Source organism: Trachurus japonicus, chromosome 7, assembly GCF_045865225.1.
Source record: "Trachurus japonicus isolate A0001 chromosome 7, Traja_1.0".
In the NCBI taxonomy this organism is placed as follows: Eukaryota; Metazoa; Chordata; class Actinopteri; order Carangiformes; family Carangidae; genus Trachurus; species Trachurus japonicus.
In genome coordinates this window covers 25,741,089-25,755,698 of record NC_140913.1, presented here as the reverse complement: position 1 = coordinate 25,755,698, position 14,610 = coordinate 25,741,089, and the positions used below count along the sequence as shown (strand labels likewise).

The following is a 14,610-nucleotide window of genomic DNA, read 5'->3' as shown; positions in this document are numbered from 1 at the left end:
CTGGGAGAAACAGGAGAAAAGCATCACAGCCAGGTTCACAATGTCAGAGAGACTGAATAACAGTGACTTGTTTTAATGACTTTTATTGTTCTTTGTGTCCAAAATAAATAATTCTGCTTTTATTTTATAGTGAACGGTCACTATGAGCAGCAAAAGAGCCAGACATTTTTCACAGAAGCTGGTGGTGGAGACCAAAACGGAGCTTAAAGTGACTGATTATTTGACTTAATTAATTTGCCAGGTGATCTGAAATATGTCTTCAACTACTCATGGATTGGTTGTTGAAATATTAAAGGACAGGATTAAAGAATTTTGAAGAAATTGTCAAGTACCGATATGATGAGAGTTTCTTTTGTTAACATTCCTAATCTTCATACTTTTGTTTTGTTTTCAGTGTAGGTGATGAGGGAAACAATTCACAGACCTCATTTTGTCCATAAACAAATTCAAATGTTGATGTTTATATGAGTGTCCACTCAAAATACTGACAAAATATGACATATCATATAATATGACTTATAAATGATGACCACATCCCATGGTATCCTTAGTTCATTTTGTGTAAACTGCAAACAAACTGTCACAAATTGTCTGCATAAACATCTGTTGACATCCTCACCTTTACCTAACGCCCATCTGTCATGTAAAGATAAAAGAAAACATGGTAATAAAACAGCAGAATTTCTGTATATTTTCTCTTTGATGCCCATAAATGAGTGTGGTTGGTGTTAGATCTACTCTTTATATCTGGCTGTCCATAGTAATTAGAAATGAGCTGTTTTACTCAGGCACAGTACTTGTTATCAGTAGTTCACTCTCTGTAGAACAGTACTTGTACATTTCTAGGACAGCGTGGAGCTCTCTCCAGCCTTGACAAATATTTCAACACATTACTCCGTGTCCTTACCTGCATTTGCTCAAGAGGAATCTCAAAGCTGAAGGACTCGTTATAATATGGATTCAAAGTGTTCTTCTTCACCGTCGTTTTCTTCTTCTTCAGCCTCTTTCCATTCTGCAGCAGGTTAATTTTCACATAGGGATCTTGAAATGGAGGGGGGAAAAAAAAGGCAAATCATGATAAGCTGATCGAAGATACGTTGCACATGCATGTTTGGGCTGCAGTGCTGTGATGCACCAACAGATGGGGCCAATGCTGAGGCCAGAGGGAGTGTGAGTTGCTGCATGGTGAGTACTGCAGCGTCAGCACGTGAGCAGAGCAGGAACGACCTAATGGCTGCGCTCGCAGGCACGCTCTCATATGCACTGCAGTCCCACTGCGAGCATCCAAATTTCACGTTAAGCCGACCAGAGCAGCGAATTCAGTGTTAAGTCTGATAATGTGATAATGAAATTCAATATTTGATGCTGTGCTCTGTGTATATACAGTACCTGACAGTCCACCCACGTCCATTTTCTTCAGGTTCTTAGCCTCCAGAATACAGATGGTGAGTTTTCCAGCAGTGGGGACGTAACGCAGGGAGATGCAAATGTCACCCAGCTTCTCGGGCTGTAAGGATGAGAGCAGGAGAGAGAAAGTTAAAGGAGATCCCTGATGTATCAAATAGATATACACAAACGGTTCCATCTTAAATATACACTCTCAATAACATCGTGTCTCTGCTGTAATAGCAGCAGGAATTATTTCTTAAGCTGGTTGTCTCAAAATGAATAAAATATGTGAGACTGCGAGCAAAATAGAGTGAGTATTTCTTTTTAAGGTGGCTCAGGGGAGGCAGCTGTAGCATTGACTCAAGTGTGTTATTCATATCCTGGTGCAGCATAATGATGAAAGCAAGAAATTACAGGCTGCATGGCTCCAGAGGAAGCAGTGCAGTTGGTCAGGAACCAAAGAGCCTGTCCTTTAGCCTCATTGGTGAACAGATGAAGTTGGCAACTTGTGCTCTGGGTTATTTTTAGACTATGTCATCAGCTGTTTACGTCGCCTTATGCAAAGGAAGGAATATGACTAATAATACTGGAGACTCAAATTTATGTCAAAAAACCTCTTCTTATGTTAAACTGTTAAACTGTCCCAGCCAGTGCGTCCCTTACCTCCTCTTGGTCTGCGCTGTCCAGGTCCCTCCACTCCTCAATTGGCTTAGCCAGGTCAAGGGTGTTCATGGGTATTTTAATCTCTCCAATGACATCATGTTTCGAGAAGCGATCAAAGTCGTAGACGGACATCACCAGAGTCTTCCCTCCCATCTCTTGGAATGGAATCTGTAAGATGGTAACCAATACCCAGTTCATTCACTGATTCATCCCTTGGAGATAGAAAAGAGCAATTCACACATTTCTAACGATTTCTAAGCGACTTTGTATAAAAAAATTCTGCCGGATCAGAACTACAAAGCCACGCGGGTTGCGACTTTGGCCTATAGCTCTAAATTGCCTGACTTAATAACGTGCTGCTTCAGCAGAACTGGCCTGACTTTGACAAAGCAAAGCTGTTTGAATTGTTTTTTATAGAGCTGTGTCAGCAGGTGAGGTGCACCAGAGGTGGCACTCTCCTTTAATGCGATTCCATACCACACTCCCCTTGTCAGACACCTTCAATATGTCTGTGCCTTTTTATCACCGCGGGCTAGAAGTGTTAGTAAAAAAAAGAAAATCAGAATTGAAGCAGCACCTAAGCTCCTAAAGAAAGTGCGGGGAGAAGAAAGGAGGAGTTGAGGAGCAGTTCACCTTTTACAAGACCCGTCTACCCATCAAACAGGCCGACGTACATGTTGTTTTAATAAGTAATAAGTGAGGGGTGAGGACGAGGTGCTTTGCTCTACCTTGAAAACGAAGGTCTCGTTGAAGACAGGATTGAGCGTTTTCTTGTGAACCTTCGTGTCGTACTTCTTCTTCTTGTCAGGGAGGACAAAGACCTTGACGTAGGGGTCAGAGGTGCCGCCGCTGTCCATGGAGAGGAGATCAGCTGCTTGCAGGATTCCCACAGTCATCTGGGGAGGGAGAGGTGGGACTTTAAGGCAGTATATACTATAGCTCCATTGCAAACTCACACCTAAACTAAATCCAACAAAAGCACTGCCAGACTAGAGGAAATGTCACCCAAAGGAATCAGGCCCTGACTGTCTCTACATCTACTCACCTTGTTCTCCTGGAAGTCATAATCAATGGAGTACTGGAGCTTCCCGAGCTTTTCTTTCTCCTTCACTTCCTCCTCTTTCTCGTCCCCAGTGAGTCCAGGCTCGACATCATCTTCCTCATCATCGTCATCCTGTTGTTTCTGCAGAGACAGAAGGGGGGGCATGCGGCAAGAGAAGGAGTGAGAGGCCGGTTCTGAGGCGGCGGCGGCTGTGCTGAACACCAAACCTCAGCAGTCGGGTCAGTCAGCACCTACCTGCCACACTTACCCCGGCTCACCCCGGTGCTACTAGTGCAATCTGTTCATCGATGACCACGGTTGCAACCTGACTTGATTTCACTATTTCTTGGGTGACACCATTTGCTGTTTTCTTGACTTTCTTGTTTTTGGTTTTGGTTTTTTTTTTTCCACGAGGATTACAGGTGTGTTATATATCTGCTAAAATTAGAGGCAGGGGATTTACTCCTGGGCTGTACACTATTGTAAATGCCATTTATATAGATGAATCAAAACAGATTAATTAAAACTCTCAGCGTGCAAAGAGTGGAAAGAGAGGAAGAGTGAGAGAAAGAGAGAAAAAGAGAAACAACAGAAAAAAACAGTCAATATACAGGAGGTGGACAGAGGCAAACAGGAACACCTTACATTAAATGCAATCTAATACAACAGACGTGCAAAAAAAAAAAACTCTGGAAGTTTTGTTGTTTTTCAATTATAAAAATGCTGATTATCCTTTGTTATTATCATTAATGAGAATTGGTTTTTCAAATTAATATGACTCACGTGTGTAGCTGCCATTATTTGTGACAATATCGGGTACGGGCAAAATACCGGCAGCATGACAGCAATTGGGAAAGTTTGAGGGAAATCAAGGTTTACAAAGGCAGCTACACAAATCCTATGTATGACTCATTCCAAATGAGTCATATTAAGTTTTCCAACAAAGTCTCAAAAAATCGTGACGACGTATCCCACACAGATGAAAGCTTCATGAGCCAAAGTGCAGAGAAAACAAACTGAAGGATATTATAGGATACTTTTTCTTTTTTGTTTTGAAAGCAGCATGATGCAAAACCTTTCTGACACAAAAGAGTAAACACTTGCTGCATGTGTTGCAGAGCTTTGGCATTGCACTGCATTGTAGTGACAGGTGTTCCTGTTATTTTGTCCACCCCGTGTACAATAAAAAATCTCCAGTACAGTTTGTCACAGGAAGCAGAGCGTCCTTACTGAGAGGAAGTGAGGGACAGACATGATTTTTATCGAACCACTGATGCAGTGATTCCTGACACTTTTCTTGAAAAGCCCTCAAACTTGCTAAAAAAAAACTGCAGGCAAATACCCTCAGATAACACACGCTGCGCCAGCTGACAGTGTAAAGCTGTTTGACAAATACGTTTACTTCAAGCCAAACAAAATGACTGTTTGCCGTTTATCTCCTCCTGACATACCAAAGAATCATTAATATGTTTACACTGCTGTTGTACTGTAGATAGCATTTTTGCCGCTATTATCGCTGATTACTGTAGCTACCTGAGTCACTGAAAGATTTCACTATTTATTCCAAACAGAGTCCAGATTTTCCACCTGATGCTCTGATGTGGATTGTTGTAACTCTTGATCATAGGCTGCAACAAAACTCAGCAGTTTATTAACACTTAGCTGCTCCTGAGATAATCTGGACGTGATGGAGGGAATAAATCCACGCCTATATGTCGTCCCTTCTTGCCTGAACATCACTGCCCTAAAAAGGCAAAGTGCAATATATGCATTTTTTCAAAAGTGTGGCATATTCTCTTCAATCTGGTAGAATTTGATATTGGTACTGCTAAAATTTCCAGAGTTATTGGGCTTTTTATTTTGCTGTTCATCCAAAAAAGCACTATGAAACCAAGGCAAAGTGCAGTATCTGCAGGCTGGAACTCCCTACATTCTATAATTTATTCCATAATTCCACTGGAGTAAAACCAAGGCAAAGTGCCGTATCTGCACCAAAACCAAGGCAAAAGTGCAGTATCTGCCATAAAACTGTCAAAATTGATCAGAAAGACAAACTACAAAATAAATTTAATTCAGTCCACCTTTTTCTAATCAATTATAGACTTGGTAGTTATTCATAATTTGATTCTTAAACCTTTTTTTTTTTACAGATACTGCGCTTTGCCTTTGCAGGGCAGCACTCCTCTATATGTCGTCCCTTCTTGCCTGAACATCACACCCGGCGACTTTTCATCTCTTCAGAGGCGGTCGTGACTAATAGAATGAGGGGCAAATGATGCTCTGATATTAATATTAAAGTAAACTTTCATTTTCAGATGCTGAATGAAGCTGGATAATATCTCAGTATGGCCTACTTTCCTATATGGCTGTCTTCTTGACAAAACACTGATGTCCTCGTAAGACTGGAGGCTCCAGCTACTCACTGATGAGCTGGAAGAGGAACAGGGCACACACACACACACAGAGAATACGCACACCATCACACACATACTACACACACTGTCACACTATCACACTGTAGCGTCCACACCCCATGTCCACACACACACACATTTTCTTACATACAAACACACACATTTTCTTACATGCAGGCTCTCATGCATGCTTAAAGACACACACACACACACACACACTCACTCTCTCACTTTCTCACTCACATTCTCACACAATATTCCTTATATGTGGCATTCTCTATCTTTATAGTGGTAAATGCTTTTCATTCGAGCATGCCAGGCCACACAATGCAGGATCCAAGTTTCTTTCTGATGGCAAATGTGAATGAATTACCTTGTAGTTTCTGAAGGTAAAACTTACGCTTGGATGTTTTTTATATTTTTTTTCCCTAAAAAACCCCTCTGTGGCAAATTTTTGTCAGTTCCAAAAATTTATGTACATGTGTTCTGAGTGAAATGTACACATCCATGGAGGGATCATGCTACATTGAGAATTACCAGTTGTTCTCAAACTTCCAGTGGGGGTTCAAGGATAAAGACATGGTACGTCTGAATGAATGCCCTTTGGTCAACTCCACGGGATTGAACTGCAAGGTCAGCGCCGAGGTTTTGCTAAATGAAATCTGTGTCAGCGCCGTCGGCCGATTGCGTTAGCTTTAAAATCGACTGAAATCAGGCCTCTCTGCAGTTGACTGCAAATGTGGGCAAACATTCTGGCTCACCATTTCTCCTCAGTGACCCAAGTGCTTCAGGATAAGGAGAGGGGGGAGGGGCATCAATGACTAGTCACCTAGTAATGTCAGCAGCATGGGTCATCCAGGAAAGTTACTCTCAAGTCAAGTTGTGGCCATTCAATGGTACCTACTGCAAGGGCATATGCTGGTCTTTGTCAAGCGATACCAACAGCTTTAACTGTTGCAGAGCTCTGAGCGTGTTTGCACAGGTGGGGGGGGGGCACAGTGTAAGAATTTCTGACCCAAGTCAATGTGTATCTGGAGCGTAAATCGACTGTCAGCCAGGTTTCCTCCGCTTTTTGTTTGTGTTGCACAATCGAGGGGTTGTCGTGGTGGAAACATGCTCAAAGCTCTCAGTTAGGTAAAGTTTCAGCTACTCTTTGACAAATATCCAGCTTACCCCTTGCACATGCATGTTAGTGATCTCTAGTGAGTTGCTCAGTGCACTCGTCATTCAAAAGGCTCAACCATAGGATGAGTTTCATGTTCAGTTCAAACCATAGACACTGAAACAGGTCTTTGTTCTGTTGTTTTTTGCCAAAAAATTGCAATCTCTGTATAATCAAGACATAGCAGTTGGTGCGGCATATCAGTTCAGTGGATTTTGCGAAGCAGCTTAATCGCTCCCATAGATTCCTCAAGCACCCGCAGCACCTAAGCTTGCAAAAAACTAAGGAAGCCATAGCACTCATTGTCATCATCATCATCATCATCATCATCATTGCAATCCAATCCCTTCAAGCCCAGCCCACCCCCCCACCACCGCTTCCCCCCCCTTTGCCCTGGTCTGTGCTTACACAGAGCGGCCAGAGAGGGGTGCCGCGTGCCATCAGACCTACCGTAGGCAGAGAAGTCCACCACAGTCAAGATACACGGAGCACACATAAGACACAAAGCAGGAAGGAGGAGAGCAGAGACAAAGGAAGAGATTGAACTCACAGCAGACACCAAAGAAGGGTAATCACAGCAAATGTAGTCAGCTACAGTGTAGGGTGCGAGGAAAATGACAGATAGAGAGGAATCTCCTCGTTAGCACAATCGCATCTTGTGCGGCAGGGGCCGTTGGGTTTTAAAATAACTCCAGATTTAGAAGTGTTCTTATTGTGCTTCGTTAAATCATCAATCACACGTGTGAAAAAATAATAATCACAGGCCCAAAACAGCACCATTGTGCTAACTGCTAATTTTCATAATTACTCTCTAATGACTGAAGAAATAAACAATAGTTGGGCTGTATAGATAGGGGTCCTGTCATTTTCCACTCAAATCCCAAAGCACAAGTGAGAGAAAGAGCAACAATAACACGACAAATACATTAAATAACAAAAAAAGAAAGAAAGAGAGAATGAAAAATAATCATGGTGCGTAAAGAATGTAATTAACACCTGCGGAGAATACACTTGACTGGGTTAAAAAGCCATCAAAAAGCTACACAGGCTGAGCCAAGGATATGTAATCTAACACATTTCAACCAGGAAAATATCATTATTTCAATGTCACTCAGGTAAAATATGAAACATGATGGCTTCTTGTCCAAATTGTTTTAACTGAGTCAAACATATTGCTGTATGCTACAGTCTGCTACAAAGCTAAACTGGGAGTCTCTTAGCTGTTACATAATGGCCTCATATACAGGTCGGAGCTGGCTGTGGTTTGTCTTGCTTCGTACACAGTGTGGGTGTTAATTCCCTCAGCCGTGACACCAACTCCTGCGGTGAAACATACCTCTCCGCCTTTCATGTTCTTCATGCCAATGTCACCCTTCCCCTTCTTGCCCTTCTTGTTCTTCTTCTTCTTGCAACAGCATTTCTTGATGATGCAGAAGCAGCACGTTAGAATGAGTAAAGCAGCGACCACGGCAATGGCAATGATGGCCCAGGATGGCACTGAGGAGAATATACAAATCAGTGAAGAAATGTATAGATACAGTACATCCACAACCAGAAGAGAAGCAAATACTTTGACATTTGACCAACCAATCACTTAGCTTGCTCCCATGTCATGTCCTGGGCCAAATATATTTAGTAAGAGGTGCTAGGTTAGCAATTAGATTGGATGGAAATTAGATTTCTCAGCCATTAGAAGGGGCAGCCAGTGATCAATACTGAATGAAGACATTATGAGGCTGCCGACGCCTGCAGCACAACAGAAAATCTAATTCCAAAATCATTGCCTAGAGGCACATCAATAGAAGTTGGTTGATCGGAACAGGTTTGGGGTTTTTGTCTGGCACTCACGTGGAATCTTGTCGATTTCATTGAGGAACTTGTTCTTGATCTCGTCGAAGGCATCGTTCTTGTTGACTGGTTCGGTGGCGTTGTCATTATTGGAGACTGATGCGACAGGGGCTGGACTCAGAGTCAAGGCACTGGCCCCTGTTGGCTTAGCAGCGACCATGGGCGTTGTCTGATGCTTGAACAAGTTAAACTTCGTCATTTAGGCTGCACGCACAGTCCCTGAAAGACAGCATGGAAACAGCGTCTGAGAAAAGTGCAATTATCCAGCAAACAGTCAATTCTTTTCCACCTGTGAATTAAAATCCATTGATGTGCCATCGCACTGTCAAAAGCAGATGCCCTCATTAAAGTGTTGTGCCGTTCATCCAATTTAAAGGTCTTTGGAGACATTTGAGAAATCAAAAGTAGTGCACACAATCTGGTGTTTACAATAATGCATGAAATCACCATTAGACAATGAAAAGAAGGAATTATCCACTCAACTCTCAGGCATCTAAAAACTCTGCTTGGTAGCTCAGGTGTTACAAGACAAAGTGGTTTGATCCCAGCCTCCTTCTGCGACCATATCCAACTGTGATTTTGCAAAATACTGAACCACAAAATTGCTCTTTGAAAGAGTGTGTGCATAGAAAAGCATCTGCTAAATAAATGTTATTTAATAGAGCAGGGTTACCATAAAATATGGGTCAGATTGCACAGGAAAAAAAATCAGTTAATATATTTTCCCTGCATAACACTGTGTAGAGTGAGTGTATCTTAAATGCCCAGGCCTGAGCCACCACTGTTTTTCTTCTGCATCTGCCACAAGAGCAAACACGGTCAGACAAACAAAATGAAACAGGTTTTTCAAGTGAGGCAAGTTTACATCTGCAAACTGTATTAGTTGATTAAGCTTTATTATTCAGGGAGGATCAAGATGAAACCAAAACCAAGGGAAATTTGTAAAATAAATTGGGATCAATTTGTTTTTGAGACTTGGGAGAATAATGAAACTATTCAAAGCAGCACTAATGATATTAAAAACAATTAGAAGTCCCTACGGGGATGAGTGTTTCTAACTCCAGTTTGTTCTGCAGGTAATTGGAGGAGAGTGGAGCACAGTGCTGAAAACGACAGTTTCTCCAGTGTTTAACACAGGAAATGACAAAATCTGATAAAACAGTTATTTTATCATCCACTGCATGGATATTTCACCTTGTCTCTGTTGGCTGAATAGTTACAGTATGACCAAACCAGTATATTGTGTAATACACCCACATCAATACCATGATCAGTTTCAAACAATGTATCTCTGTCTCCACCGACTAACATGAATCCATGTGGAAAAAAAGAAGATAAACAACCAAACAGTTGAAAGCACCTTGCTTGCAAAAACAACTTAAGTATCTCGATTGAAGCTTCTGATGAACACGAGTCAATATACATTGTGAAAAAGAAAAGAAAGTAACATAACAAGCTAAAAAGTGATCACCGCTCCTACTGTATAAGGAAACAATCAAGATGTCATCTTCACTACACTTCAGTAAAACAAATTCTCTAACATCTTACTTTCCCTTTAATGGTTGCAGCCATATGACACTGTGATGTCATTATAACGTCATGATGACATATTAGACTCTAATTTACTGTATGTAGAGGCGGCGATGACTAGTCAATGAATTGATTGGCTGATCAACTGAAAAATAATCTGCAGCTATTTTGATCATTGAATCATTTCTTTCTGCCAACGATTAGCATTAACTGGCTCCAGCCTCTCGGCAATAGGCAGTTTTCTTAATGAATATCTTTGGGAATTGAAGTGTTGGTCGAATGAGGCTGGAAACCTAAAAATATCAATGTGGACTGTGGGAAATTATAACAGACATTTTTCACATATTCTGTCATTATATAAAGGCCCTACGTGGACATGATGAGTCATGAAGAGAGGGTTATTATTAAAGGTCACCGCAGGGTAAATTGAATGAATTGATCCATTATTAGACATTATTGGCCACAGTATGTTAAGAGTCTGACCTGCTTAGCTAATTCTTAAACATGGCGTGACAGGAAGTGCAAAACAACTTTCAGAAATGTATGATTTAGCTGTTTTCTATAACTCACCCAAGGCCTGAGCCCTTTATCTTTGTACCAGTACTTCATAAAATGACTGATTGCAGTGGTCAACGCCACAGAGTCTGCCATTTTATAGTGTTTCTAACATATTTCACAGGGTGGTGAGGTCAGCGGGTAATGATTGGAGATCAGTTACCTACAATATTTATAAGAAATAACCATCAATCCGCCATTTATGACACCTTTGTTTTGTCTGGACCTCACTCCGTTCTCGAGCCAACACTGCCTGGTCCAGGAAAAGGTGTTTAAGCGTGTCAAAAAAAATCCAAAATGAACAACTGCAAGCCCTTCTCCAGTTGTGTTTCAACAGGCCAAACAAATGTTCAATCAGAGCTCTTATCGGTTCCAGAAATCACAGTGTGACAAGTGCAGCTGAAAGCAGCCTGCCAGCAGAGTGATGAGTGATTGGGTGAGACCTCAATTCAGAAAGCAGTGAAAGATGACAAGCATAACAAGAGGCGACATCTGCTGTTGATTTTATTAAAGTCATGGAGATATGGACAAAAATAGAGGAATCTCCCATTTCTCAAATGCTAGGTCTCCAACTTGCTGCCAGAGATTCTGCTTCTATTTATTACCACATATTAATTATTTACATTGAGACTGACAGCAGGAGGGATACGCTTATATTATTCAACGGCCAGAACCGGGTTTATACATTTTGAAATATATGTGTCTAAAATAACTTGCGGCTGGTGTGTAGGCTGATGTTACAGACAAGCAACATCCTGTGACAATACACTGAGAAGGGAACTGAAACACAATCCGAGGCTTATTGATGAAATGACTCAGAATGGTTGTTTCATTTTTGTCTTATCTGTTGTCGTGTTTTTATGATCTAACACTCTACATCAGCTAATGGGGATCCTAATAAAATCATAAAAATCCTAGTATCATTTTCATCCATCTGACACATTTGGGGATGAATGTGTAGCTCAATAAAACAGCAAATGACAGGCGTCGCTGCAGTCTCCACTCTGTATGACACATTGTTGTATATATAGTGACAATGTTAAAAGCATCCACTCACATCTGGGGTTTTATGTGCATTTCATCCTGTTTGTCCCTCACACCAGGCCAAGCCAGTCCAATTAAATTAACATTCATGGATATGTGCTCAAGCATTTTATCTCCTCCACTCTGAGGACGGACAGAGAGGACATGGACTTACAGCATTGTTTTATTACGGCCATTAGTCCTGCTTCACAGCCAGCTCTTAGTGCTCGCTTCAACTGAATCAACTGTAAACCTCTTTTTCTTTAAAAAACACAGTCTTACACCTTTCAAGCCGTACCTTTAAACAAGGTGTTTAACAGTAACGATTTGTGAGGAATTAGCTGTGTGAACCAACAATGGCTGCCACTGGAGACAATGCTTCTAGTTGGTCACCACGGCTCAGCCCTGAAATGTCGAAACCACCTAAGTATGAAACCAAACTGCTGAAAAGACTGGACCACAGCCATGCTAGCTGCTCTATGAGGCTGCACATAGGCACAGCTAAATGCTAACATGTTCAAAATGAGAATGCTAACTTGCTGATTATCCCGTTCAGCATCTTAGTTTAATAGGTTAGCATGCTAACTAAAATTTGCTTAAAGCTGTTCAGAAATGGCCATTTGTCCTGTTTGTCGCGTCTCCTTCTATTCTACCCGAAAATGAATTTGATCGGTCGTTATCGAGCGGGCGGGATATTCAAAGCTTGGGGTGAGACCAAGCTCAGTGTGTGGCTGATGAATCGTGAGCAGGGTGACATATAATTTGTGCGCCTGCATTATCCAATGCGAAAAATCATCCGAAATCATCCCGGATTTACTCGAAAATATAATTTTGCACAAAGTTTGGGCTACATCGTCTGATAGATGAGTTATTACACTAATGTTAAGACCCACAGTGGGCTCAAATTCAAATTTCTTTTCTGAATACCTTTAAGGTAGTGGCTGCATTTGCCCACAAGCCAATGTACGTTTCATTTTTTTTTTTTACAGCAATTAGCCTACGTTCAAACTGTTATTCTGAAAAGATTTGAAAGGACGCTCCAAAGTTTATTTTGACAAACCTCTGACAGCAGAAATACAAAATCAGTAGGTCATGATTATGTGACAGTTTGTTGTCGAGCTATTAGACAAATCAAGACATTAGAAAATTCCTCTATGAGGATATTTAATAATAAAATGTAAGTGTCATGTAACCGTGTTAACTATTAAACATCTAGCCTGCTAACTGCAGCAGGAGACAGCAGTCCTTGTTCTGCTCTGCAGCCTCTGTGAGTTTTGTGAAGCTCCACATGAACCAGATCTCCACCAAAGCACAACAAGAACCACCATCATGGGGGCGCTCCGGTGGCTCACCCTGCAGAGCGCAACCAATGCATAGGCAATGTACTGGATTCGAATCCAACTAACAGCCCTTTGCTGCATGTCATCCCTGTTTCTTTCTTCCCTGAATTCCTGTTTCCCACGCTGTCCTATCATAAGGCACAAAAAGCCCCAAAATATATCTGTGAACCACCATCACCAGCTGCAGTCCAAGATGGTGGGGACGACAGACCTGCCTGCGGGACGACAGACTTGCCCGTAGGCAGCACAACCTGAGGCAGGACGAGTCAGGGACAAGTCTGGGCTTTCTGGTCAGCAGCCACTGAAGATTCAAACACTTTCATAAAGCACTGCATGTGCATGAATAAATAACCGTGCTGTCCAAACAAATACTCAATATGAGCTTAGAAAAAAAACCTCAAGAGTGGTTGTGACACAGTTTGTAAGCAGAGAACAGCACTGATGCCATGGCCTGTAAGCAGAAGATAAACAAACAAACAAAGAATCAGCAGAAAGATAAGAATCACAACTTCTGGCCAGGACGTTCAGAATAAAACCAGTCAATGCAGATGACGATTACCATGATTGGATTGCTTTTCAACTCATAAAGATTGTGATATGATCTTTTTAACAGATCCCCCACCCCGATATGTGACTGTGGGTCACAGGGCCACATCCTCTTAGGACGATCAATGTTTGTACAGAATTTCATTGCAGTCCATAGATGCTGAGATACTTCAGTCTGGTGTGGCCTGATCCTTCTGACTGAAAAGCCAACATGTTCTTCCATACAGTCATGCTACTAACTTGGTTAAATATCAGAGGGATCTAAACTACAAATGCCACAACAATTTCCACACACAAAAGTAAGAAAACAGTGATTCTTAGTGGGAGGTTAATGGCTCCATCTGTGAACCAACAGATTAAATCTTGGAAAGGAAGTAACAGAGCTGAGATGCCCTTGAGCAAGGCTCCAGACCTCCATCCACTCCAGTGGAGCAGCACTGTGTCTAACAGATGAGACTGTTGTCATTATGGGCAGCTTTAGGTGTGAACGTGTGTGACTCTGTGAGTGTATATCAGGATATCAGGGCGCTGCTGAAACATGAGCGCTCTTGCTCTGGAAAAAAAAAAAAAAAACCTTCCCTGAATGAATTAAAGCTAAAAATAGACTTCTTATCCAATATTCATTTCATATAATACTCGATTACTGTAGTCTGTGGGAGTTTTGAGCTCCATCTCCCAATGTGAGTCTCATTTCGTTAACGTTTGAGTCATCAGAATTTGTTAAAACAAAATGGCTCGGCTCCATGGCCCACAGCAGCTAAGCTATGGGCATGATCGGCCCCTTATCGCTAAACACACTGCTACGAGTTGGATGGGGATCAAGCACTTTTATCTTTGTACAAACAGAATGCGAAAAGAAAAATATTGCACACTAAAACAGCAGTTTTATTGAAAATTAACTGTGATGCATAAAGGTTCAACACGTGCACCAGCTGAGACACGTGAAGGTGAAGGAGGGCGGTTTGGAGACTTTGAGGAAATTCGCTTGAGCGTGGGTGCTGGTTTTTTGTTTTTGTGATATTTAATGGATCAAACAGCTACTTTTAATTTTGTGAAAGAAATAAACACCCATTATTACATTTGATATGTCTTTGATAC

At 41.6% G+C, this 14,610-nt stretch overlaps 1 protein-coding gene across 6 annotated transcripts in view; it reads right to left on the bottom strand.

Moving 5' to 3' along the window:
• The window catches only part of LOC146984888 (synaptotagmin-2-like), a 60,209-nt gene that overhangs the window by 6,411 nt on the left and 39,188 nt on the right, over positions 1 to 14,610 (bottom strand). For 4 of the 6 annotated variants that reach the window (XM_085782458.1, XM_085782457.1, XM_085782459.1 and 1 more), the window contains 7 exons: positions 8,519 to 8,737; positions 8,007 to 8,167; positions 3,098 to 3,235; positions 2,781 to 2,948; positions 2,053 to 2,220; positions 1,390 to 1,507; positions 908 to 1,041 (listed from right to left, as the gene is read on the bottom strand). In XM_085782458.1, coding sequence (XP_085638584.1) covers positions 908 to 1,041; positions 1,390 to 1,507; positions 2,053 to 2,220; positions 2,781 to 2,948; positions 3,098 to 3,235; positions 8,007 to 8,167; positions 8,519 to 8,717 — 1,086 coding nt within the window. In that variant the 5' untranslated portion in view covers positions 8,718 to 8,737. The remainder of the gene's footprint in view (positions 1 to 907; positions 1,042 to 1,389; positions 1,508 to 2,052; positions 2,221 to 2,780; positions 2,949 to 3,097; positions 3,236 to 8,006; positions 8,168 to 8,518; positions 8,738 to 14,610) is intronic. The other 2 variants (XM_085782461.1, XM_085782462.1) reach the window with 1 other exon arrangement.